The following is a 24,032-nucleotide window of genomic DNA, read 5'->3' on the forward strand; positions in this document are numbered from 1 at the left end:
AGGGGTACTGGCAGTGGAAAAGGTTAAGAACCACTGCTCTACTGGAACCAGTGTGCTGTAGTGGATAGAGTGTTGGACCTGAGAGGCCAGGGTTCAAATCTCCACTCAGGCATGATGCTCATTGGGTGACTTTGAGCCAGTCACCAACTGTCAGACTAACCTACCCTCAACAGAGTTCTTGTGAGGATAAAATTGAGAGAAGAGCCACATATGCCATCTTGAGCTCTTTGGGGGAGGGGGAAGTGGGGTATAAATGCAATTCAAATAATAAATACATTCCCCCACTTCCACTTTCCTCCTATTCCTGTTGTTTCCTGTGTGAAATTTTCTATTGCAAGCCCCTGAGGGTGCAGATCTGTCATCTTGAGCTCTAGAAAGTGCTGGGCACAGTAATGGCACAATAATACCACTATTATCTCAAATCACATGTGGTGTCATCCAAATTAAACATCAGCCTGCTATGATTGATTGTGCCTGGACCTATCAACAGCCATGAGCTTTTCAAACAGGATTAATTAACCAATTTTGACTTGTGTATGGTGTTTCCAATTTCAGTATGTACATTTTCATCATTTACTCTCCCATTGAAAAACAATTCCCCTTTCCCCAGGTCTTGTATGTGTAATTGGGTTTCTATCATGAAAAGAAAGGCGGGGTATAAATGTAATAAATAAATGAATCCATCCCTGCCCATTTCATGAACCTGATGAAGTAGTAGGAGCGTGACCCTGAAATGTAGAGGCTGCGCTACATGTGTCCCTCCTTCAGCTGTTGTGGTAGGCTTGGGGTGCGTGTGGCTTGTCTGGATAGTTCCTTGAGATGTATTCAGACTTTATTCTTGACCCTTTCTGCTATCAGTGTGGGTTACCCTGAGGCAACACCTCTTAAAGCCTGACAAGACTATTGATAGCCTTTGACATTCAGCTGATGCATCTCAATGGGAGCTAAGATGGCCCATGAAAACATACAGATGATGGGTGGAGATGACATTCATATTCCCTCCTTGGCCAGGGGGAGGGCCAAGCCAGGTAGAGAGGACAATCACCCTGCATTTATTTTTGAGGTAGACAGAGACGAGACTCAGGGCCCAGTTCTGTTCTGTTAAAGGGCTTTTTTTTAGGGAGAACTTTGAGGGAAGGGCTGCAGCTCAGTTGTAGAATGTATGCTTTGCATACAGAAGGTCCCACGTTCAGTCCCTGGCATCTCCAGGGTGGGGCTGGGATAGACTCCTATCTGAAATCTTAGAAAAGCACAGCCAGTCAGTGTAGACGATAATGAGCTAAAGGGAGCAATGGTCTTACTCAGAATAAGGCAGCTTCCTGCATTGTTCATCGGTTGTAGCTTTAACACTGTGCATCTAAACCTATTCTTGATCTGTACATATGTATAAACAAACCATATATCACAAAATGCCAGTAAGTCTCCAGTGACTACATCCCAAGGAAACCAAAACCCAGAGAAAACCTTCGCCAACAACCCCATCTCTCACTGCTCATTGAATTGGGAGTGTGAGTGTGTAACAGATGCCCGAAGGTATGTATGATGGCTTTCTTGCAATTTCAACTACGTTGCAAATGTGAGTTGGTCTGATAAAGGTATTTGCTTACTGTCCCTATATTTTTTTCTTCCATGTGGCTTTCATCTACAAGTGCAAGACATACTGTAGCTGTCTGACCGTTCTTCCCCCAGGAGAAAATGTTTGTTTTCCTACAATGTATGCTAAAACTACATTTTAGGGTAGAATACCATGGGATAACATTAAGGCTGGGACATGATAATTTTACATTTTAATACTTTTAGGGGAGAGATCTATTTTTTTATTAGGACCGACTCTGCAGGACTCATGCAGAGTGTACTACAAAAATTTTAATTAACAAATTTAACTGTCATCGCTTTTGTTTTTTAGGTGCTCATTGAAGTCTTTCCTCTTTCACCAAGCCTTTTGTTGAGAATTTAAATTGGCAATGAATGCCCACTGCTCACCTCAAAGCACCCAGGTAGAAGTGCGAGCTGAGATAAAAACCAAATATTCCTTTTGGCTAAGAGCCACCCAGATATCAAGTAAGACACAGACAACTTCTTGATCAAAAAGGGCTTTCACACTCACACGGGCACAACAGCCTGGCAAGGATGAGAGCAACTCTTTATTGTTCAGCATGACAATATATAGCATTCTGAAGCGTACTATCAATAAACAAAATGTAACTAAAACAAGAGAAAAGTAACAGACCTAAGTTACATATCACTTGCTACATATCAAAGTCAGGAAGTTTCTCTTTGAAAATCAGAACCCATGTCCATCTCATCCTGAAATAAGGAATGGTATGTTGGGGTGAAGTAACACTGGGGCACCATAAATGAAAGACACATATACAAAGAGATACATATGGCCCTGAGAACTATCTTCTAGGAATATTCTATTACACACTTCTGAGGGGATATTGACACATTGGGGGAGACTGTAGTCATTTATTACAAAGGATAACAGCATGGCATGAAGGGAGTTGAGAATACACAGAGTACAGGAAAATAAAACAGTCAAGGACAGTTGAATGATTATCTCATCCGGAACATAGTTGCAGCCTGGCAGGCACCATCTCAGGTGCGTTCCCACAGTCAAGAAACGAAACCTAAGGAATACTTTCCTGTCAGTTGGGCCCATGGTGCTTTGCAACTTTGGTTCTGCTGTGCTGTTGTGCCTTTAGATGTGTTAACTGAGGCCTTACCCTGTTTTGTCCTAACAATTCCCCCCTTTCAGCGCTATTAGACGTCCAGCGTTCTAATAGATAGCTGCTTCATCTTCCTCCGGCCATGGCATTTCATACATTAAGTGAAACGTCATATCTTGCAAAGCCAACTCCGTAACTGAGAGAGGCTTTTTAAGACATGCTGCAGTGCACCTAGAGCAACAACTAGAGAAAATGGAGAGCAGGCTAGGCAAACATTGGATACAACAACAACAAATGGCTATGGCGCAGATTCCAAAGATGACATATGTCAGTATTTTATGCCAGCTGGGCCAGCTGTCGAACCATTCAGCAACATTAGGGAGGAGGGAAGATTCCTTTATTTTCTCAACATTGTTATACACCTTGTCTAAGTGATTCAGATGCTGTAAAACATCAGCTTTTGTATCAGTGATGGAAGTACAGCATTCGGTTCTGATTAGCACGCATATGCCACCGGAACTTGCCAAGAGGTAGTCTATGGCTAACCTGTTTTGGAGGGCAACAGTCCTAATTTGCCCTTGTTCATTGGTCAGATCTTTGATGGAAACTGTGGTATCATTTAGGAAATCCTCAAAGGAATTGGACAATTTTATTAAGTCCATATAGTTTTGCCCTGCCCCATATTGTGGAAAGAGGCCCCTGAGCACCGCTTCCCCTGCCCTTCTCCGGTTCCGATGTCTGGCCACCGGGGGGTCATTGGTTACACGGAGTCCAGGGACCACCCTCCCCAAGGTGCAAGTCCAACTGTCTCCTTTTGGCAGATTTCGTACTGCCTGATGACCACACAGCCACCATAGACCCTTCGGTGTGGGCCGTGTCTGTAAATGAAATAGGAATGGGAACAATTCTGGATCAGAGGAATTCTGGGGCAAAAACGTGTACCAAGCCTGCAGCCAGGTGGCATCCTTTAGAAGTCTGGCATTTAGAAAATAAGTATCATTAAAGATTCCCCAATTATTTGGTTCCAGTTGACTCATAATGAAATGACAGTGCATGCCGGAATAGGCCCTTGGTTTGCTGCTTATACAAATTTCCCCCTTTAATGTGCCACTGGTTTCCAAGGGTCCATCCAGTTCTTTAGCAGGCTGTCGTCATAAGAAAGTGGGGAGTTCTTCAAGGGAGAGAGGTGTACCTATTAGGGGAACTCCTGCTGCTCCGTGTGGGGGGTGTGGGCACACACGTAGCATGTGCCATTTTTAGGGGCTGTGGCTTCTAAGAGAGAGAGGAAAACTAGAGGGGGTGGCGAGGGGTTGTGGGCAGGAGTGGGTTTCTCTGGAGGGGCCTGGTATCTGGCCGTGAGCCCCCTCTCCCTTATTTCTCTCAGGGTGTTATAACACGTGGTGTGTTCCAGCCCAATGCAATACTTTGGCTTGGGAGCTCCTTTCTCCCTATAGGTAAACATTGAGTATTCCTGAACCACAGAAAAAGCATCCATGTTTGTAGGGCAAGGGGAGTATCTGGCTAGTCCCCTTGGCCTGACACAACCCAGAGCTATGTGTATTGCCCATGCCACCTCCGCCCGTACACACTGTGTAACTTCGGGGCCCAGGTACCTGTGTTGGAACACCACCGCTGCTTTCTGGCACCTGGTTCTCCATCCGGCAATATCAACAACAAAGGACTGATTGTGCGACTGAAAGATGCGATACATATATGGGTTGGGACATTCTCCTGGGACTTTTGGATCGGGGAGTCCCATCTGAGTCCCTGCTGGGGGCATATTGTAATCAGCAGCGGTACAAATCTTTATTCCATCGGGGCAACAGAGGGGTGTAACTGGAAACAGTCCTGTATACATGAGGAGGATCAAGGCTACTGCTTTCGGAGCTAGGAGGCGGTTGCCGTTGATCATGGCTCTGCGTCGCGGAAAGGAACGGTGTTGGGTGCCCACAAATCAGTCACTGGGTCTCGACGTAAATGCAGCTTCGGCACTATCCGGGTTTCCGAGATGAGCAGCTCCGGCTCTTTTCCGGGACTGGGGTCCAGCTCGACAGGAGGGCTGAGGTCCGTCACAGCTGGCTTGACATGTGAATGGTGGATCCACGACTTTCGGCCTTCCAGGAACACCGCCGACTGGGTAGTCAGCAAAACTTGCTGTGGATCCGTGTATCTTGGCTGGAGCGGAGTTGACCGGGTAAGCTTCTTGGCCCACACAAAGTCTCCAGGCTGGAACGGATGAACCTGCTCCTCCAGCGGGACGGTCTGCGAGTATTGGGCTGTGCGCCACAGCTCCTGCAACCTGCTATGTAAGGAAAGAAACTGAGAGGTTGTCATGTGGTCCCCCCCCCAGAAGGGAAACGTCTGGATTCGGCAAGGCCCCACCCTTGGAGGGCGGGTGCCCGAACACAAATTCATACGGTGAGAACCCCAGAGCCTTGGTGGGCCGAGTACGCATGTAAAACAATACAAGAGGAAGCACCTGTGGCCACTTTAACCCCGTTTCCTGTGTATATTTAGACAAATACGTCTTAATTTCCTGGTTCTGTCTCTCGGTCTTACCTGAGGACTGTGTGTGATAAGGGGTGTGTAGAAGGGGAGAAATGCCTAATTCCTCTTCCATGTGCCTCAGTACTTGCCCTGTGAAGTGTGTTCCTCGGTCTGAGTTGATCGTTTCAGGCACCCCGAACCTGGGAATAACTTCCTTTAGGAGGAGCCTTGCAATGGTGAGGGCAGTAGCGTTGGTTTTGGGGTAGGCCTCCACCCATGAAGTGAGAGTGCAAACGACCACAAGGAGATGCTTCTTACCCATGGCCTTTGGCAGGTCTACAAAATCCATCTGTAGATGTTGAAAAGGGGCAGCGGCTGTTGGGCGCCCCCCTTTCGGTGCCCTATTGGGCCGGGCTGGTCCGTTCGCTTGGCATAGGTGGCATGCCCTCACCACTGCAGCGCATGCGGCTTGGATTCCGGGAGTGTACCAATATCTGGTGACCATGTCTGCTAAGGCATGAGTCCCGTAATGCCCTCCCTTCTGGTGATGCCAGGCTGCCGCCACTGGGTAAGAGGAGCGGGGAAGGCATGCTCTCCCGTCAGGCATGATCCATAAGCCGTCGCGGTGGTTAGCTCCCAGCGCTTCCCATTTCTGCACCTCTTTGGAAGTCCCGCAGGGGCTGTCTGCTGGGCGGAAGTCATCAGTAACGAGGGCTAGCGTGGGGAGGGCAAGCGGCAGCAAGGCGGCTTCCTTAGCTACCCGGTCAGCTAGGGCATTGCCCAAAGTCACTGGATCCTGATCCTTCGTGTGAGCCCTGCAGTGTACGACCGCCACTTCGGTCGGCAGCTGTACTGCATCCAGGAGCTTCTGCACTAGGGATAAGTGTTGTATGGGCTTCCCTCCCGCCATCAGGAATCCCCTGTACTTCCAAAGGTGAATGTGACAATGAATTACTCCAAATGCATACCTGCTGTCGGTGTAGATGGAAAGTCTTTCCTGCTAACTGGCAGGCCTGTGTCAGCGCGTACAGTTCGGCGGCTTGTGCTCCCCATCGTTCTGGTAGGGAGGCCGCTTCCACCAGTTCCCACTCGTTAGTGATGGCGTATCCCGTGTATCGGATCCCATCCTTATAAAATGAGCTCCCGTCTGTGAAAAGGACAAGATCTGGGTTAAGCTAAGGCTCGTCAGACAGATTTTGTCTTACTTGCAGAGTGGTGTTGATGACAGCCACGCAAACATGGTCATCTGGAGGTACAGGCAAATCAGGAAGCAGAGTGGCAGGGTTGAGGGGACCGCATCTTTCGAATGTCAGATTTGGATCCTCTAGGAGTTCTGCCTCTAGCTACTGCTGGCGTTGCGCTGAAAAGACCTGTGTGGTTCCCCTCCTAAGTAGGGCGGACAGGGCATGTGAAGTCCAGATAACGGTATTATGTCCTAAAGTGAGGCTCTTGCTCTTTCGAACCAGCAGTGCTGCAGCCATGAGCGTGCGTGTGCAGGAAGGAGTACCCTTCGCTACGCTGTCTACTTGCTGTGAATAGAAGGCGACTGGGAGATGGCTGGGGCCCCATTTCTGTGTTAGGACTCCACTGGCCACTCCCTCTCGCTCATGTACAAATAGTTGGAAAGGTTTGGAGTAATTGGGCGGTTTCAGAGACATAGAGACGGCCACGCTCTCTTTTAACTGCTCAAATGCCGTAATGGAATCGGGGTCCCATGTGAGGGGATCCGTGGCTTTCTTTGCGGTGAGCGCATGTAGGGGCTTGCAGAGTTCCCCACATGACGGTAGCCACTGCCTACAGAAGCCGATTATGCCAAGGAACCCTCGTAGCTGTTTCTTAGTGCAGGGCAACGGGCATTGCTGGATTGCCGCCACCCTGCCAGGGTCCATATGTCTGCCCTCTGGGGTAAGGAGAAATCCCAGGTACTTAACCTTCTGCTTGGCCCACTAAATCTTCTTGGGGTCTACTTTGTGTCCCCGGGAGTGTAGATAGAGTAAAAATTCCTTACCGTCCTTCCACAATGTGTAAGCCTCCGCATTGGTTAGCAAAACATCATCCACATAAAGCACCACACTGGATCCTTCTGAGGGGCTAAAGTCCTCCAGGTCGCCTTTTAGGTACTGGCTGAATATTCCTGGAGAGTCGTGGTAGCCCTGTGGGATTCGGGTCCAGACGAAACTGCGGTGGTCCCAGGTGAACCCGAACAAGAACTGCGAGTCTGGGTGCAATGGGATACTGAAAAAGGCATTTTTAAGTCAATTACGGTAAACCACCGGGCGTCCCAGGGTATCTGGCTTACAATGGTGGCAGGGTCTGGCACCACTGTGTGGAGTGAGACCACATACTTATTCACAGCCCGCAAGTCCTGACAAAATCTCCACTTGACTGGGTCCCCTGGTTTCTTTGGGGGTTTCTTTATGGGCAGGATTGGGGTGTTGCAGGGTGTGCGCTGTGGGCGTATGATTCCTTCTTGTATGAACCCTTCTATGATTGGTCGTATGCCTTCCCTCGCTTCTAAAGAAAACGGGTACTGCTGGATGCAAGGTGGGGGAAGTGATGGCTTTACCTGTATCCGGACACTGATACACTGATTTCAACAGTCCCACGTCAGTGTCTTTGGTTCCCCACAAGGATGGGGGCAGATCGCTCAAGTCCTCAGGTAAAGTTAGATGTCCTAAGGGGGGCGCTGATTCCCTTATCCCGAACACGCTAAGGAGCAATTCCACCCCCCCAGAAGTGCAGGTTAAAGTAGCCTCAAGTTGACAAAGCATATCACGTCCCATTAAGGAGATGGGACAAGCATTAGAATACAGAAACACATGATCGAATATTTTCCCTTCACACTTAACTCGCAATGGCTTGGTTACATGGAAACCCCCCCCCATCCCCATTGCTAATTTAGAGTCCTTTGTGAGCCATGCGCGTGGCGCCCTGTTCAGGAGAGAATAGGTCGCCCCGGTGTCTATGAGAAACTCGAACTCAACGCCCTCAATCCACATGGTCAGGACTGGCTCGGTCGTCGGAGAAGACAGGGAAAGAAAGGTGCCGGCCAGGGACAACAAGGCAAGCATTCCCCAGTCCTCTCCGGCGCCGAGCGTCCATTCGCTAGATAGTCATTGTTGAGGGGGACGGCGTGGTGTTGCTCCCTGTTCGTTCCATGCAGCCGGTGTCGGTTGCCGCGGTTGCTTCTGTTGCTGAGTTGATGTGCTTGGTGGTGGCGGGGGAGGCAGTGCACTGGTGTCTGAAAAACTGAGTTATCATACCCATCTTGGGTAAAATCTCCCGCTGCCAGCGGGCAGTCCCGTTTGTAATGCGACAGGTCTCCGCATCGGAAGCACCCCCTTCCCCGTCTCCTTCCCATGTCCCTCTATTCTGCGCTCTGCCTTGTCCCTGTTGGTTCCGACCCCTCCCTCCTCTGGGGAAACGAATTCCCAGGCCGCTGCGTATGGCGGTGGCCAACAGCTGATACTGCTCTTTCTTTTCCTTTTTCTTCCCTTTCTCCTTCTCATTTTCCCAAACCACATCCGCCACCTCCAAAATGGCAGTGATCGGCTCCACTCCCCACCCTGGTCTGAAATGTTGGAAATAGTCTCTAATATATGGCAGCGCCTGGTGCACGAAAGACGCGACCAGGGACGGCTGATCCTCCGGTTTTTCTGGATTCAAATTGGTATGGCTTCTGGCCCCCTCCAATAATCTTGTCCAAAATTTACACGGGGGCTCAGTGGTTTCTTGTTTGATGGCCATAAATTTGGTCTGATTAGGAGGTTTTTGAGACATTTGCTTTAGATGGGAAAGGAGCCGCTCCCTGTCATCCCTAAGCTGGGTCCTTCTCTCTGCTGTCCAGTCATTACCTGTCCAAGTTGCGGCTTCATCGGTGCGCCTGTCCCATGATCTCCGGTTGGTCAGGTCCTCGACTGCCCAAGCCGTTTCGAGGGCCCAGAGTCTGCTGCATTCCTCACCTGTCAGTACTCGGTCCAGGAGATAGTTGACGTCGCTGTAGGTGGGATTGTGGCTCAAGAACAGCCTGTGCAAGAGGATCTGGATTTTCCTGGGCTTTTCTTCAAACGTACCTTCCAATAGGCTCCATTCCTTGAGATCCCATTCTAGCCATGCCTTGTGCTCTGCCAGGGCCACATGTTGCAGCAGCCCTTGGGCGTCCAGGTAAGGCTGGTCATGGATTACCAGGGGGAGCATTGCACTCGCCCCGTCTGTTCCTCCGGGAGTACTGAACGTACATGAGAGCCTGGGGGTGGCTGGGGGTTTCGGGTCGTGGGATCGCAAGAGCATTCTCTGATCCTCAGGACCCCCCCCGACCCTGGCTTTTCCTCTCTTAGGGGGGTCTGGTTCGACCTCAGGTTTGTGCCTAAACGGAAATCTATCGACCCACGAATCCGGGTCGTCCATCTGTCCCTGTGGGGACCCGCCGTCCTGAGATGGCGGTGGGGCAGATGGAATAACGGATCGGCAAATTACCTGCCGTCTAGGTGGGTCATCGGTAAAATAGCCGGGGGGGGTTCGTTACCGGAGACAGACCTACCAATCATTACCTTTATGCCAGTCCATTTCTGCGCTCCTGCTTGCCACAGGAGCCAGAAATCGGAGTGGCTAGGGTGGTCCATATCTATCCGTTTTCTTACCCTGGATAAGCAAACGGCATCAAAGGATCCATCCCGAGGCCACCGATGTTCGGGGGCCCCGACTGCGGTCATCCGTGTCCATTCCTTGACACACAACCTTACCATGGTTTTATTTTTCATACTTGTCTTGATTGGCAAGCATCCTTCGTCCCAGAACCTGCACATAAGACTCAAAGGGGTTACAGCATCAGCACTACTACATGTTTTACTGTGCGTTTGACCCATGATATCTGGTGGGATAGTTTTCAGCTATGCCTTACCCCGTAGGAACGACGGTTGGCTCTGACACGGACGGGAGCGAAATCTCTCCTGGCGCCTGACCGTGTGTGCACAGAGCTTTCCCGTAGAACCCAGGGAGCGCACTAGATCCCGGACGAGCCCCCAATTTTGTTGAGAATTTAAATTGGCAATGAATGCCCACTGCTCACCTCAAAGCACCCGGGTAGAAGTGCGAGCTGAGATAAAAACCAAATATTCCTTTTGGCTAAGAGCCACCCAGATATCAAGTAAGACACAGACAACTTCTTGATCAAAAAGGGCTTTCACACTCACACGGGCACAACAGCCTGGCAAGGATGAGAGCAACTCTTTATTGTTAAGCATGACAATATATAGCATTCTGAGGCGTACTATCAATAAACAAAATGTAACTAAAACAAGAGAAAAGTAACAGACCTAAGCTACATATCACTTGCTACATATCAAAGTCAGGAAGTTTCTCTTTGAAAATCAGAACCCATGTCCATCTCATCCTGAGATAAGGAATGGTATGTTGGGGTGAAGTAACACTTTGGGGCACCATAAACGAAAGACACATATACAAAGAGATACATATGGCCCTGAGAACTATCTTCTAGGAATATTCTATTACACACTTCTGAGGGGATATTGACACATTGGGGGAGACTGTAGTCATTTATTACAAGGATAACAGCATGGCATGAAGGGAGTTGAGAATACACAGAGTACAGGAAAATAAAACAGTCAAGGACAGTTGAATGATTATCTCATCCGGAACATAGTTGCAGCCTGGCAGGCACCATCTCAGGCGCGTTCCCACAGTCAAGAAACGAAACCTAAGGAAAACTTTCCTGTCAGTTGGGCCCATGGTGCTTTGCAACTTTGGTTCTGCTGTGCTGTTGTGCCTTTAGATGTGTTAACTGAGACCTTACCCTGTTTTGTCCTAACACTTTGAAGTGGAAATGATTATCCCAGTTGGTATCTACATTGGATCTGAAATGGATTTTATATATGTAATCGTTGTTTTGTTCTACATGTAATTGTTTTTTGTTTTTAATTTTTTATATATGCAATTGTTTGAACTGTTTTTATATATCTAATTGTTTTATACACGTTTTATTGTATTGCAAATTGCTTCGCGATGCCTCATAGGAAGTGATTAATAAATTAAATAATTAAAATAAAATAATGGGATAAGTAATAGGGTGGCCACATATCCTACTTCACAGCAGGTATTTCTCTGTTTGAATGGCTGCCTGGTCCAAGTGTTCCAATTAAAGACAAAGAATCATAAGGGGGTCTGCCCTGCTCTGGTGTTATTGTTTTTCTGCTGTTTTCTATTTATTTCTAAAATTGCATCTAAATTGTTTCTAAATTTGCACTGGCAAGACCCAATGTGGTATAGTGGTTAGAGTGTCAGACTGGGATGTGGGAGACCTGGGTTCAAATTCCCGCTCGGCCATGAAGGTCACTGGGTGACTTGGGCCAGTCACTGTCACTTGGCCTAACCTACCTCAGAGGATTGTTGTTGTGAGAATAAAACCAGGAGGGGGAGAACCATGTTTGCATGCCATCTTGAGCTCCTTGGAGGAAAGGTGGTGCATAAATTAATAATAAATAAAAATAATTTTATACATATATTATGCACTACTATATGCAATTTTTATGTAAGTCTATGCCCTCTTCTGGTCATACATTTCCTCTTTTTTTGGTGATGTGTATGTGGCTACCATTCACCAAAGTCCAAACTTGATCACCTTTTGGAAGTGTGTTACAATCCACCTGCTTAGGAAGGTGGGAGGGATTTATTTTATTTTGTATTTGTGGGGTTCTTTGCCTTTCTCTTTTTGATTTTGTTCTTGCCCTAAGCATTCAGGGTTTTATTTTATAAAATAAAATTCTATATACTGATAGTGAACGCAGAATGACAATCCTTATGTAGCTAAACCACCACCATCCAAACATAAGAGGGAGGCAGCAGCAGGCGGCTCTCGGGTAAATATCAAATTTTCCTGAAATACAACCCTACTTTCCTTTAAAAAGGGGGGGGGGAGGGATATGTAAACTGCAAACCTGCTAGTGAAGACTGAGCATGCTCAGTGGTCATGGAATGCTGGCTGGCTGGCTGGCTGCTTGGGTGGATATGGAAAAGCGGTATATAAATACCTAAAACAAGTAAAATATAATTGGTGGGGGAATGAAAGAGGATTGGATCCGTGAACATGCGCATTCCACACTGCAATGTTTTGCTCTCCCACTCATATATATATATATTGCTCTTTAAAGATGTCAAGATGTTTTGTTAGAAAAGAGAGAGAGAGGAAAACTTATCCTTTTAATAGCTACTGGAGGAATTGGATCTAATCCAGGAACACAATGGAAAAGCACTTGACCCAATTGCAGCCATCACCTATAATTATCAGGAAAACAAAAATAAGGGATCTGACTTTGGAGGTGGCTTGTTGTTTCCAAGTATCGATAAAACTCCAAAAGGCATGGAAGCGTGTCTTGCCTTTTCTTTGACTTCATTTTGTTTTTATTAGCACCTGGCGGAATATAATGAACCCTCCACAAGCTTCATCTCAATAGGTTTCCAAACACATGAATACAATAGATACAAATGCTGCCATCTCCTGGCTCAAATAAAGATTTACAACTATCAAAGTAAGCAGCATCAAAACTATTAGACATGGTAATCAAAATGGCTATTTATGTAGCTGAACGTTAACCTGCAGTTTGCAAAGCCTTTTATGGTGCCATCTTGACTGGTGTGAGGATATCCCAGAAGCTGAGAAAGTCAGCAAGTTTCTTGGTTAGGAGATACTTTCACAGCAAACTCCGCTGGATCCTTTATAATTAGGCAACAACAAAATGTGCATGCTATGCATTTGAGGTTGATATTGTGCCATCCTTCAAAAATGTTGCAGAAAATGATGCTATCAATGGCAACTAGTCATGATAGCTATATATTGTCTTCAACATCAGAGACACAATGCCTCCAACTACCAGTCACTAACAAAAAGTGAAAGAGGGCTACTGCCCTCATGTCCTGTTTGAGGGCTTCTCTTAGGTGTCTAGTTGGCCGCCATAGGAACAGGATGCTGGACAGCTGGCTGTCTTGCATTGCTTGATGATTTGACTTTATTCTGACAAATAAATCTTTTCCCAGTACCGAGGGTATTAGGGATGGGGCAAACATTTGAGAAGGGAGCACTTAAAACTATGAACATCACCTCCTAAAATAAGACAACCCAAATTCAAGTTGGCCAAACCTTTCCCTCACCCTTTGAGCTTGCTGCAATTCAAATTAGGGCTCAGAATCCATCATTGTTTCTAGTACAAGCCCCTTGCTTGATCTCTGGCTGTGAATTACACTTTGCTCAGTCAAGAAGTCCTTAAGGTGCATCCACTTAAATGACTACTTTATAGAATCAAGGTGCTGTAAGGTATCTTAGAGGTCATCTAGCCCAACTCTCTGGTCAATGCAAGACATAACTACAGCATCCCTGACAGCTGCTAGAAGTACCCTCTGGTGAAGGAGAGCCCACCACTGCCCAAAGCAGTCAGTTCCATTATCAAGCAGTTTTTACCCTTAGAAAACTTCTTGTAATTCTAACCATCATGCATTTGATGAAGTGGGCTCTGACCCATAATAGATTATGCCTAGATTGTGACCCATAATAGATTATGACAATAATAGGCTTGTTAGTCTTTTGAAGTCCCATGCTATTCTTTGTTCTTATAGAGCAATGATGGCTGTTTCCCCTCTGTCCATCATACTGAAAGCTCAACCAGAAGGCAGTCGGAATACTTGTATCAGTCTGACCTTGTAACTTGTCTGATCTCATGTTATTTCAGTATGGCTGTGCACTGACCCCCTCAAACTGATTTACGGCCTACTCCAGAGTGGCCCTGATCTGGGCCCAATACCAATTGGTGGGGCCTTGCAGTCATACAGTCAGGCTACCTGTGCATCTCTTCCCCCCCTCCCTTGACAGCTCCAGATCACTTTGGATAGACCCAGTCCAACTGGGACTGCCTCAATCCTATCCAACCGAATCCTGGATTGACCCAAAGTGGCTTGATTCAGCTCAGGATCCAGGGTTAAGACAAATCCGTTGCACAGTCCTAATTTTCAGGCCTTTGGGCTTAATGCACACAGCCATCCCAAGGGAGGAGCGAGGTAAACGGGTAGTGGCTACCGCAGTGAGAATAAAATGAGCCCATTCAGGAACTGAGGATCAAGGCCCCCACAAAATTAAGGAGCCAGCAATGCATAAAAACAAACTTTAAATAGCTTAACAGTGCAATCCTATGTCTAGTCCCATTGAGTTCAATGGAGCTGCCTCCCAAGTAAGTGAATATAGGATTGCAGCCCAAAAATCTCTTCTGTGAGATACTTAAAAACAACAAGAATCCAAACTAGTGTTTCATTCGTGGGTGCATTTTAAGAGTATGCTTCTATAAATGCTAAATCGAGTATCCTATAACTTCCAGCACATGCTTCACTGGATTATTCATTTGATATATTGCTTTATAGCAATTTATGTTAATTGTATTCATGATATCCAACATATTTTGGTGATATTGTTAACTGTCATGATTTTTGTCTTCAGAAGACAGGTGGGGTGTAATTTATTGAAATAATCTTAAGAGGAAACAAACTATAAACTGGGGAAGAGCTCAAGAAAATAACATGCTCTGTCAATACACAACCACTGGGGAAACACACAGAATTATCACAAGATAGCCACACACCTTGCACATTTTATTCTTCTATAAAATGAAGTGACATAAATGGGCTGCTTTTTCAAGCAGATAGCTTTAAATCAATAACCCAGGGATTGCAATGATTCCTAGTTGCATATCACATTCACACCACCCAGGTCAGGTTTACACAGGAAACAGAAAATCAAGTTTTATGGCTTGGAACCAGCTCACACAAATCCTGTGATCTATTTATTTTTGTCATCAAGCTGATAATATATGGCATATTACATAGTTTATTTGGCTGCTATTGGAGATGGTTAGATTTTTTTAAAATCACAGGTTATTACTTTGCTGCAATGAAAGACTGGATACCTACATGCCACAAAAGATTGAGAGTAGCCATTTGGAGTGCAAGATTATTTGAAAATGTGTTTTAAGTGTTAATGTGATAGGGAAAGTCACTTTTCAGAAGACCTCAAACACCAACAGAGGAGCTGGTAAAATTGAAGTAAGCAGGCCTTTGAACATCTAGCCCGAATTGACATGGGGAAGTCTGTTTTGAATGAACAAAAGCAAGAGGAAATGGGAGTATTTCCCCCTCTTACTTCTTATAATAAGCTGACTTGTGGTAAGAAGCAGGGCCTGCATGACGGGGGAAGAAAATGAAGGGGCCTTTGACTCAAGCATAAACAAAGCCACACGAGAAAAAGCTAGGATTTGGTTCCGACATCTTTCCTCATGCTATTTCCTATTGTGGCTACCTTACTTATTGCAGAAAGTGTGGTTAAGATAGAAGTGAAGTTGCAGAATACGTATTGCAAGGGAAAATTTGGGGGATGGGGAAGATGATTATGGACAGCAACAGTTTCCAGACATTCTATACACAGAGAACCTTCACATCAACTTGATCGAGGAACTGCTGTGCATCTATCATGGATGCAGAGGACTCTTTCTACAACAGCTCCTACTCTCACTTCAGGCAGGGTGTTTGCTGGGACTGTTGATCACTATTACATGAGAAGTTCACCCAACAAAACACACAGATGTTTCTATATGTGCACTGTAAATGAAGAGCCACAGTTGTGGACAGACTGCCTTTCAATCTATTTGCGCACATTTATATCCCATCTTTTTTCCACTCAAGGTGATGTATGTGAGGTCTCCTATCCTGGCAGACACTGACTAGAACTAGACCAGTTTAGCTTCAGCAAAGGTGACTACATCATGGACCCTCAGAACATGCCTGGGACAAGGAAGCTTTTCCACCTTTATTGATCATGGGAGGAAGCCTCTTACTAAGCTTCCAAGGAACTTATCAAGGAGTCCCAGAACCAACTTTGAAAACTACTGAGCTGGGCCAACAAACTGGAAAAAACTGCTTTGTTCTTAGCAAGGTAGATAGAGAAGATGATATTCACGATTTTCCATCTATTTTTACGGTACAGTTGCCCACCAGCAGGTTAATGTTCCACACTTCAATTTAAGACTTCTATTGGAAAAGGGAGTTACTGTTATCGTTTGTTATTACTTTGCAATCCAATCTGTGCTTACCCCAAAATAAGTGCCACTGAACCCTTGTAAGTGTGGAGAAGTGCAGCTTTAAACACATAGGTCAACCATAGGAGGAAAGTTTTAAGGAACACCAGAGGCATCTCTCACAGAACAAAAGCAGTAAAATAAAAAGGGTTAGGAGTAGAACAGCAGCAGAGTTTAAGCATTTTGGTTGCTACAGGATAAAAAGGCACAAAGAAGAAACCCAACTGGCAAGCTAAGCTAGCTAGTTTCTGGATAGAGACACCTTCCTCAGTTGATGTTCCTGTGGTACCTTCAAAACAAAAAGGAACAAGAGGATTTGTCAGGGTGGTTACATTTTGGATACTACAAGTTACAATACAAGCATGGGATTTGGTGACCAAACATTTACATTTTATGAACCTCTCAGCTTTGGGCTATGAGAATGGAAATGCCCATTATTCAGTAAGACAGCGGTAGCCAATGTGGTGCCTTCCAGATGTCATGAACTACAAGTCCTACCATCCCTGACCATTGGCTGTGCTGGCTGGGGCTGATGGGAGTTAGAATCCAAAATAGCTGGAGGGCACCATGTTGGCTACCTCTGCCATAAGAGCTGAAGGCAGACTAACCAGATTAACTCATAGGAAAGTAACTCTATTTTCCTGAGATGTATGCAAACACCCCAACATCAGTTAGGTCTTGCGGCAGTGTATTAATCCCTACATTTACAAACTTAAAACTTTTAATAGATCAGAAAGAAGTCCATGCAAGTCAGTATCTCACATCTTTTTAAACCTCTTTACCTGTCCACATCTGCATGTCAGCTATTTATGGCCTTAACTACTCTCCCTCTTCAAAGTCCCTCTTCAAAGTGTCCCCTCTCTGGGTTTGCTTGCAAGCCTGAAATCCATGTGGATGTTTTTGGTATAGGGAACTTGATTTTGTGAAAGATCTATCATGTGGAAGGAGTGGTTAAATAGTCCCTTAACCACATGCTTAAGCAACTCCATAGGAACCTAAGTCGTTGCTAGAAATGCAATTTGTTTAAAATTTAAAAACAATGCACAATAAGGCAGGATTATACAATCAATGCTATTTTAAAAGTTTAAGGACTTTGGTATTAAAATACAATATATATTTTAAAAGTTTCTCACAAGCTTTTAGTGTCTTGCTGACTACTGGCTAGAGATTAATTTGCGAGATACAGGTTCTTACAATCTTAGGAATTCATAACTCTGCACTGCTTAAAGCCCTCATATTAGAAAGAGAAAATGAAGGAGCCCAAGCAGTTAATTCGCTCAACCATGTTCCACTAGTGTTCACGCAAACAACCAAGAGGAGCATGACAGCTATGAAGAGCTGTGTACTGATAGACTTTGGTTCATGGGCACACTGGAAGGAGACAGCAGGGGACATTTTACAGCATAAATCCTAGCACAGAGATAAGCAGTAATAAGGGTTTTCAAAAGGCAGCACTACAAGTGAGCCTGCAAGGCCTAGACATAAGATCATAGACGAATGATCCACCAAGCTGCGCATTCAAGCACTTCAGTTTAACTGGACTGTGAAAGAGGCTGGTGGCTCATGTCCTCTGTTTCCTCTTACCCACCCTCCTTTCCCTGCCTGTAGCTATCCCAGTAGCGGTACACAGATTCACTTTTTCAAGTTGCTATATCTCAGGTTACTGAGTTTTCTCCCCCTTGCCTCCCCTCAAAGGACGCTGGAACAACTGAGGGTTCTACATACACAGTTTTGCAACACAGAAGCAGGGCATAATATGTTAGCTATGATAAGGGGAATTCTAGAAGATACTCCATATTAAATATATACTGGTTACTCTATTGATGGATATGACCATTTCTCACTCCATGGACAGATTTCTGGGCATCTGGTATGACAAATCCACATGTGGGAACTTGTTTTAGCAGGCAAATTGGTGCATGGAATAGACTGAGGCAAAGAAATAGGGCAAGAGTACCTCTCACGTAGCTGTCTGCATTCCCAAGTATGCCTCGGACAAATGAAATTCCACTGTCTTGTTATCTCAAAGTTAATACAGCCACGCATGAACAATAAGTTGCAGACGTCTTGAAAATTGATCCTGATGCTTCAAGATATAAGTATTTTGTCCATAAATCCTTGGGCCTCTAGATGCTGTCGGACTACAACTCCCACCACCCTTGTCCACCAGCCAAGCTGGTTAAGGACAATGGGATCTGTACTTCAACAACTTTGGAGGGCCACAGGTTACCCCCCCCAAATATACAGAGATTGACACCTATGTATTTTATTTTCCAGGATATTTGTTTCAGTGGTTTTCACACTGTTTTCTAGAAAATGTTAATTTGGAAGCCAGTTTCTTAATGAAAAGATGTACAATGGAGTGCAGCTTCAATGAAAAACAGCTTGGATGCCTTTACTGATCTCCCCTCTGAAATCTGGAGTTCCAAGTGAATGATAGGACTATCAACCGATATGCAGCAACAATGAACTTCAACAGTCCTAGGCAGTGTCCTGCACAAACTGAGCATGTACCACAGAATATATCCCAGAATATTCCACAGCAAGATAGACATGTTGCTGAACAGCAGAGAACTAGTAGCCGGCCAGAGAAATTTAGTTTTGGGTCAACACAGACATACCATAAATAAATCAGCAATGTATTCTGTACCATTTACTAAAATGAAAATGCTAAATATTTACAAAACCAAAATATAGATCCCCCAATATATCATAAGAGCTTTATTTAGTTGTAAATCAAACTTTTAGTTATTAATAATTAGTATTTTGAAATGAAAGCACAACTGGGAAACTTGATTTAAACCTCTGTGATAAACATAGGGGCAGGCTGATTTAAATCAACAATCAGAACAGAACTATGAACATTATAGGAAGATTCCACTTCTGTTACCCACCCACCCCACCAAGCCAAGACATGTATCTTCAGAAAACTACATCAGCTAATGTGCACAATGCTCTAACCATATGTTTAAAAAGGCAATCAAACTCAGCTCAACACCGGACTTACTTACCCTCAGTTTCTTCTCCTGAGACATGAAGCACAGAAACACAATACAAGGGATACTCCCACAGGTACATCAGCAATTACTTACAGATTTCTGAATAAATGTACTCTAATAGTTACTAAACTCATACTAAAAAAGCAGCCTGCCACCTTCTTATAATGTCATGGTGAGACCAGGTTTATTCAGCTCTAACAGGTTCCTACTTGCTCCCAAGGATATATATATATAAAAACTGAGGGTGGTAAAAGTAAGATTTGGATCTGGTCTACTTCCTTCTTTGGTATGGACTTGCAGAGTGGTTGTGAAGAAGTTGTTTTCTCAGTCACAGGCCTGGGCTTCATATATACTAACAGGCAGATACATATCTGAATAATAATTCACAGTGCCACTTGAGTGCCCCATGAAAAAACAGCAGCCACCTCAGCAGATGTGTCCAAACTAGTAAATATGCACTACACCAGAATTACTGAATAAAAACCAGTCTGCTCTTCAAACTTTGCCAACACTTTTGGAAGGAACATAAGACTGCATGTGCTGATTGTGGGTTTCACTACTAATTACACTCATGTGTAATTGCCACATCACTCACTAAAAAAGGGGAATGTATACTTTGCTTAATTCACTACACAGATAAGCAGGCAATAGCTCTAGTGAAGCCAGGGAATATTTGCTTTGGACAGATCACACATGTACACACATAATTGTTACCTGCTAGACTCTTATTGACCTCCATAAGATTTAACTGCAAAAATGAAAAATGTTTTTTTATAATCAGAAAAAAATAAACATTAAGTATGTAATAGTCCCTATCCAGTTCATCACCACATGAAAGCTTTAAAAGTCCTAACATAAAACAGGTGAACAGCTAACTATTAACAGATAGTTAACTATTAAGTGTACATGACATCCAGAAGCAGCACAAGGATCATCTTGCCTTCAGCAACGAACTGGGCTGATTGCCAAGATAATGAATTTGGAGTTGGAAGTTTATAATTCTGTATTTGCTCAACCTGTTGAGAAGTCTGATGCCATCCTATTCACTGAGTATTGTGCATGCAAGGTTGCAACCAAAGTATTGGGTGTGCAGAGTACTGCCACTGTAAATACTGCTTTACATGCACAGTATGTATTCCCAAGGCCTTAAAACAGATAACTGGGCTGGTTTATACCAAATGTAGGTTATTCATATCATACAAACCCATCTTGTCTAACGAATATCACTTCATCAGCACTTTCACATGCAGTGTTGCCAGATAAGTGATCTATGGCCCTGGGGAAAGCCATGCTGGTATACAAACATTGCATGTGAAGAGTACAATGTAGAGGTTAACAGCCTTTTAAACAAAATGTTGGTTAAACGTTTTTCACACATTCTGCATTTTGTAGAAACTGGCCTTTTTGATCAGGGTTTCTAAAAGCGTTTGTTGTATTGTGGTGCACAGTCTCAGGCAATCTGTACCATAGTGGAAGCACTATTGTCCAGTAGTAGAGGATGTGCTGCAAGGGCCCATGTTTGATTTCTAATACCTCCAATTAAAAGATCTCAGGCAGCAGACTGAGAAAGGCTTCTCTGTCATAAACCCTGGGGAGCTACTACCAGTCAAAGAAGACAACACTGAGCTAGATAGGCAAATAATCTGATAGACATGAATTTGTGTACAATACAATATAAAGATTGATTAAATGACTCCATGGAATCTCAGCCAGAGTCATTTCAAATACGTCGCCTGTTTCTGATCCCTCGGTCCATCAATGCACTTCCAGCTGAGTAAGCACATTGGTAACGAAAGTACTTGCATGAAAAAACTTAATTCAAAACAGTTTTATTTAAATCATAGCAAGTCTTACAACATATGCATTTACAGACAGATTTCTGAGAGAAGCATCTTTGTAGTATATTTAAATTTTGGTCCCCCATTTTTCTTCTATTCATTATAAATGGAAATCAACATCAAGCTTTTCAAAAGAAAATCCTTTGGCATTTGAACAGCAGGTTCCCCGATGTGAATAAGCCTGGACTAGATGAATATTATACAAGCCTCTACACCACTTCTACTTAATTGTATTCCGATGAGGTTTATCCACCCAATGCTATGTAATATTGGAACCAGTGAATCAGTGTTAAGGCTGCTTTCTCTTTCTAATTGGGGAGACACTTGAAAATAGCTGCATGGGTTACAGCAGTGGTCATATTTCGTGGCACAGTCATATGAAACTGTTCTTCTAGCTATGATACTGGCCTTTCCCTTTTCTTGCTACTGCAAACATGGGCACAATGCAGACACATTGTGTTGTTTACCCACTATCTTGTGTATAGTGACCTCGCAAGCGTTCATAGAATCATAAACACAACAGTATTTCTACATGACATGGAGTCCCTGGGCCTGTCATCATCCTCTCAGCTGCTGAATATTACTAAGCCCCAAGACAAGGTTTGTGAGATGCAGCTCTCGGCTCCTAGTGGATCGCTCACATCTCAAAACCAAACCCCCAGCACAGTTTGGATCAAAATCAGAATTAAACTTTATTCCTAGAAAGCATCAAAACTTAGTTTTCCAAACATCTGTTTGGTCTACCTGGATTTTTTGCACCCAGTACACAGTCAACTTGAGAGCCAGTGTGGTGTAGTGATTAAGGTGTTGGACTATGACCTGGGAGACCAGGGTTTGAATCCCCACACAGCCATGAAGCTCACTGGATGACCTTGGGCCAGTCACTGCCTCTCAGCCTCAGAGGAAGGCAATGGTAAACCCCCTCTGAATACTGCTTACCATGAAAACTCTATTCATAGGATTGCCCGTAAGTCGGAATCGACTTGAAGGCAGTCCATTTCATTTTTTTCCACACAGTCCACTTACATGAGTAGAAAATATGTTGAAGACAAAAAAAATTACACATTGCTTCATTCTAGGTCCATCTCAGCAGTTTAATATTAAATGTACCCTTCAATGAGAAAAAACATCAGAAGAATCTACAATCACAAAAAGTTATTTTCCCAGCTCTCATTAGCCCCAATTCTCCATCCAGTAAGAAAAAAGTTTGTCCAGAATTATTGCAAAGCACACACTTATCTGCAGTATTCACAAAATATGTTTCATATCAACAAGAAGTTATTTAGATGCAACAACTGTTTCTTGGTCCAATGCAGGGATTTTGCGACTATTAGGAAAACTGGCAAGTCTTCATGCAAATGTCAAGCATTCCTGTATAGCATGGAGGACATCACTCAAAAGTATTCCAGCCCTAAGAATGCGCTTTCATTTTAGTCACAAAGACCCCTGCTAAGGGTTACCAATCCAAGACAGACAACTGGAAGGAGACCAAAGGAGGGCACATGGCAGGAAAGCAGTGCTAAGAGGATGGTCTGAATTATACTCACTACTTCTTATTTCTGGGTTTTAACTCTTCGGCAGCATTGCGCAGAAATATATAGTTTTTCTTCTGCGGATTATAGAACTCATGCCCCTGCAAAAGTGGTTAAATACAGTAGTGTTACAGAGAGGTAACAAGTTAAACTGAACCTTTATAAATTACACAGGTCACATACCTTTTTGTGATATCAACCATGTCTTTTGGCTGATAGCCCCCAAGCTAATACTGCTTACAGAGTGTTTTTCAGATGGAGCTTATGTATAAAAATCATCCCAATCATCTGCTCCCATCGGTGGTACATGCCCTGGTCTCCTCTCACCTAGACTACTGTAATGCACTCTACATGGGGCTACCCTTGAAAACGGTCCGGAAGTTGCAACTGGTACAGAACTATTATTGCTTCAGATTTTTAATGTTTAATGTATTTGTACATTTTATTTTGTACGTCGCCCAGAGTGGCTGGATAACCAGCCAGATGGGCGACTAATAAATTTAATAATAACAATAATAATAACAACAACAATAATAATAAAAGTAGCTATCTAGAGGCACTAGAAGACACTCTAAACAGAATTAGTTACTTGGGGGCTATCACCCCCAATGCATGCTGCAAATACACACTGCAAGTGGTGTAAAACAATTATATGGAGAGAACAGTATTTCACTGTAAGCAGCAGCTTTATAAAAAAACTAATTTAAAACCAAGTGTCAGAAAAAAGCAGACAAAGATAGAGGAGTGGCCTATTCAAACTAGGTCCATCTTACCAGTTTAATATTAACTACATGCTACAAGAAACATGGGTCAACACTCATGGTAACACCCACATAAAGTTCTCTCTCCCCCACTATGTGCAGAAAAAAATAATCATGTGCCTGTATGTCATTACGCTATGCATTACTCCACATTCTCTAATTGGCTGCTCGTTGATGGGAATTTTCAGAGACACAGGTTAGGTTGTATTAGGAATATAGGAAGCTACCTTATACAGAGTCTGGGCATTTATTTTATTTATTTACTGAATTTATTAGTCGCCCATCTGACTGGTTATCCAGCCACTCTGCGCAACGTACAAAATAGACATACAAATACATTAGACATTAAAAATCTAAAAACACTGATAATAAAATCTAGCCCACCCCAAAAGCCTGCCTAAAGAGCCAGGTCTTCAAGGCTTCGCGGAAACTCATCATAGAAGGGGCACGGCGGAGATCATTTGGGAGGGAGTTCCACAGAGTGGGGGCCACAATTGAAAAAGCCCTGTCCCTAGTCCTCACCAGTCTGGCTGTTTTGACTGATGGGATGGAGAGGAAGTCTTTTGAGGCTGATCTTGTTGGGCGGCATAGCTGATGATGCTGGAGGCGCTCCTTCAGAT

General features: G+C 44.3%; 1 protein-coding gene across 9 annotated transcripts in view; it reads right to left on the reverse strand.

The window, feature by feature from the left end:
- Positions 1-2,077: 2,077 nt before the first annotated feature.
- The window catches only part of RAE1 (ribonucleic acid export 1), a 37,040-nt gene continuing 15,085 nt past the window's right edge, over positions 2,078-24,032 (reverse strand). Inside the window, exons 12-15 of one of the 9 annotated variants that reach the window (XR_009763369.1) lie at positions 22,667-22,752; positions 19,996-20,029; positions 18,240-18,368; positions 2,078-16,571 (exon numbers count right to left, since the gene is read on the reverse strand). Coding sequence is in view for 5 of the 9 variants with exons in the window: in XM_061631185.1 (XP_061487169.1) it covers positions 8,262-9,563 (1,302 nt within the window). In the remaining 4 variants the exon portion in view is untranslated. Of the gene's footprint in view, positions 16,572-18,239; positions 18,369-19,995; positions 20,031-22,192; positions 22,753-24,032 lie in introns of those variants that run through there. The other 8 variants (XR_009763367.1, XR_009763368.1, XR_009763366.1 and 5 more) reach the window with 8 other exon arrangements.

This window comes from Rhineura floridana, chromosome 6 (genome assembly GCF_030035675.1).
Source record: "Rhineura floridana isolate rRhiFlo1 chromosome 6, rRhiFlo1.hap2, whole genome shotgun sequence".
In the NCBI taxonomy this organism is placed as follows: domain Eukaryota; kingdom Metazoa; phylum Chordata; class Lepidosauria; order Squamata; family Rhineuridae; genus Rhineura; species Rhineura floridana.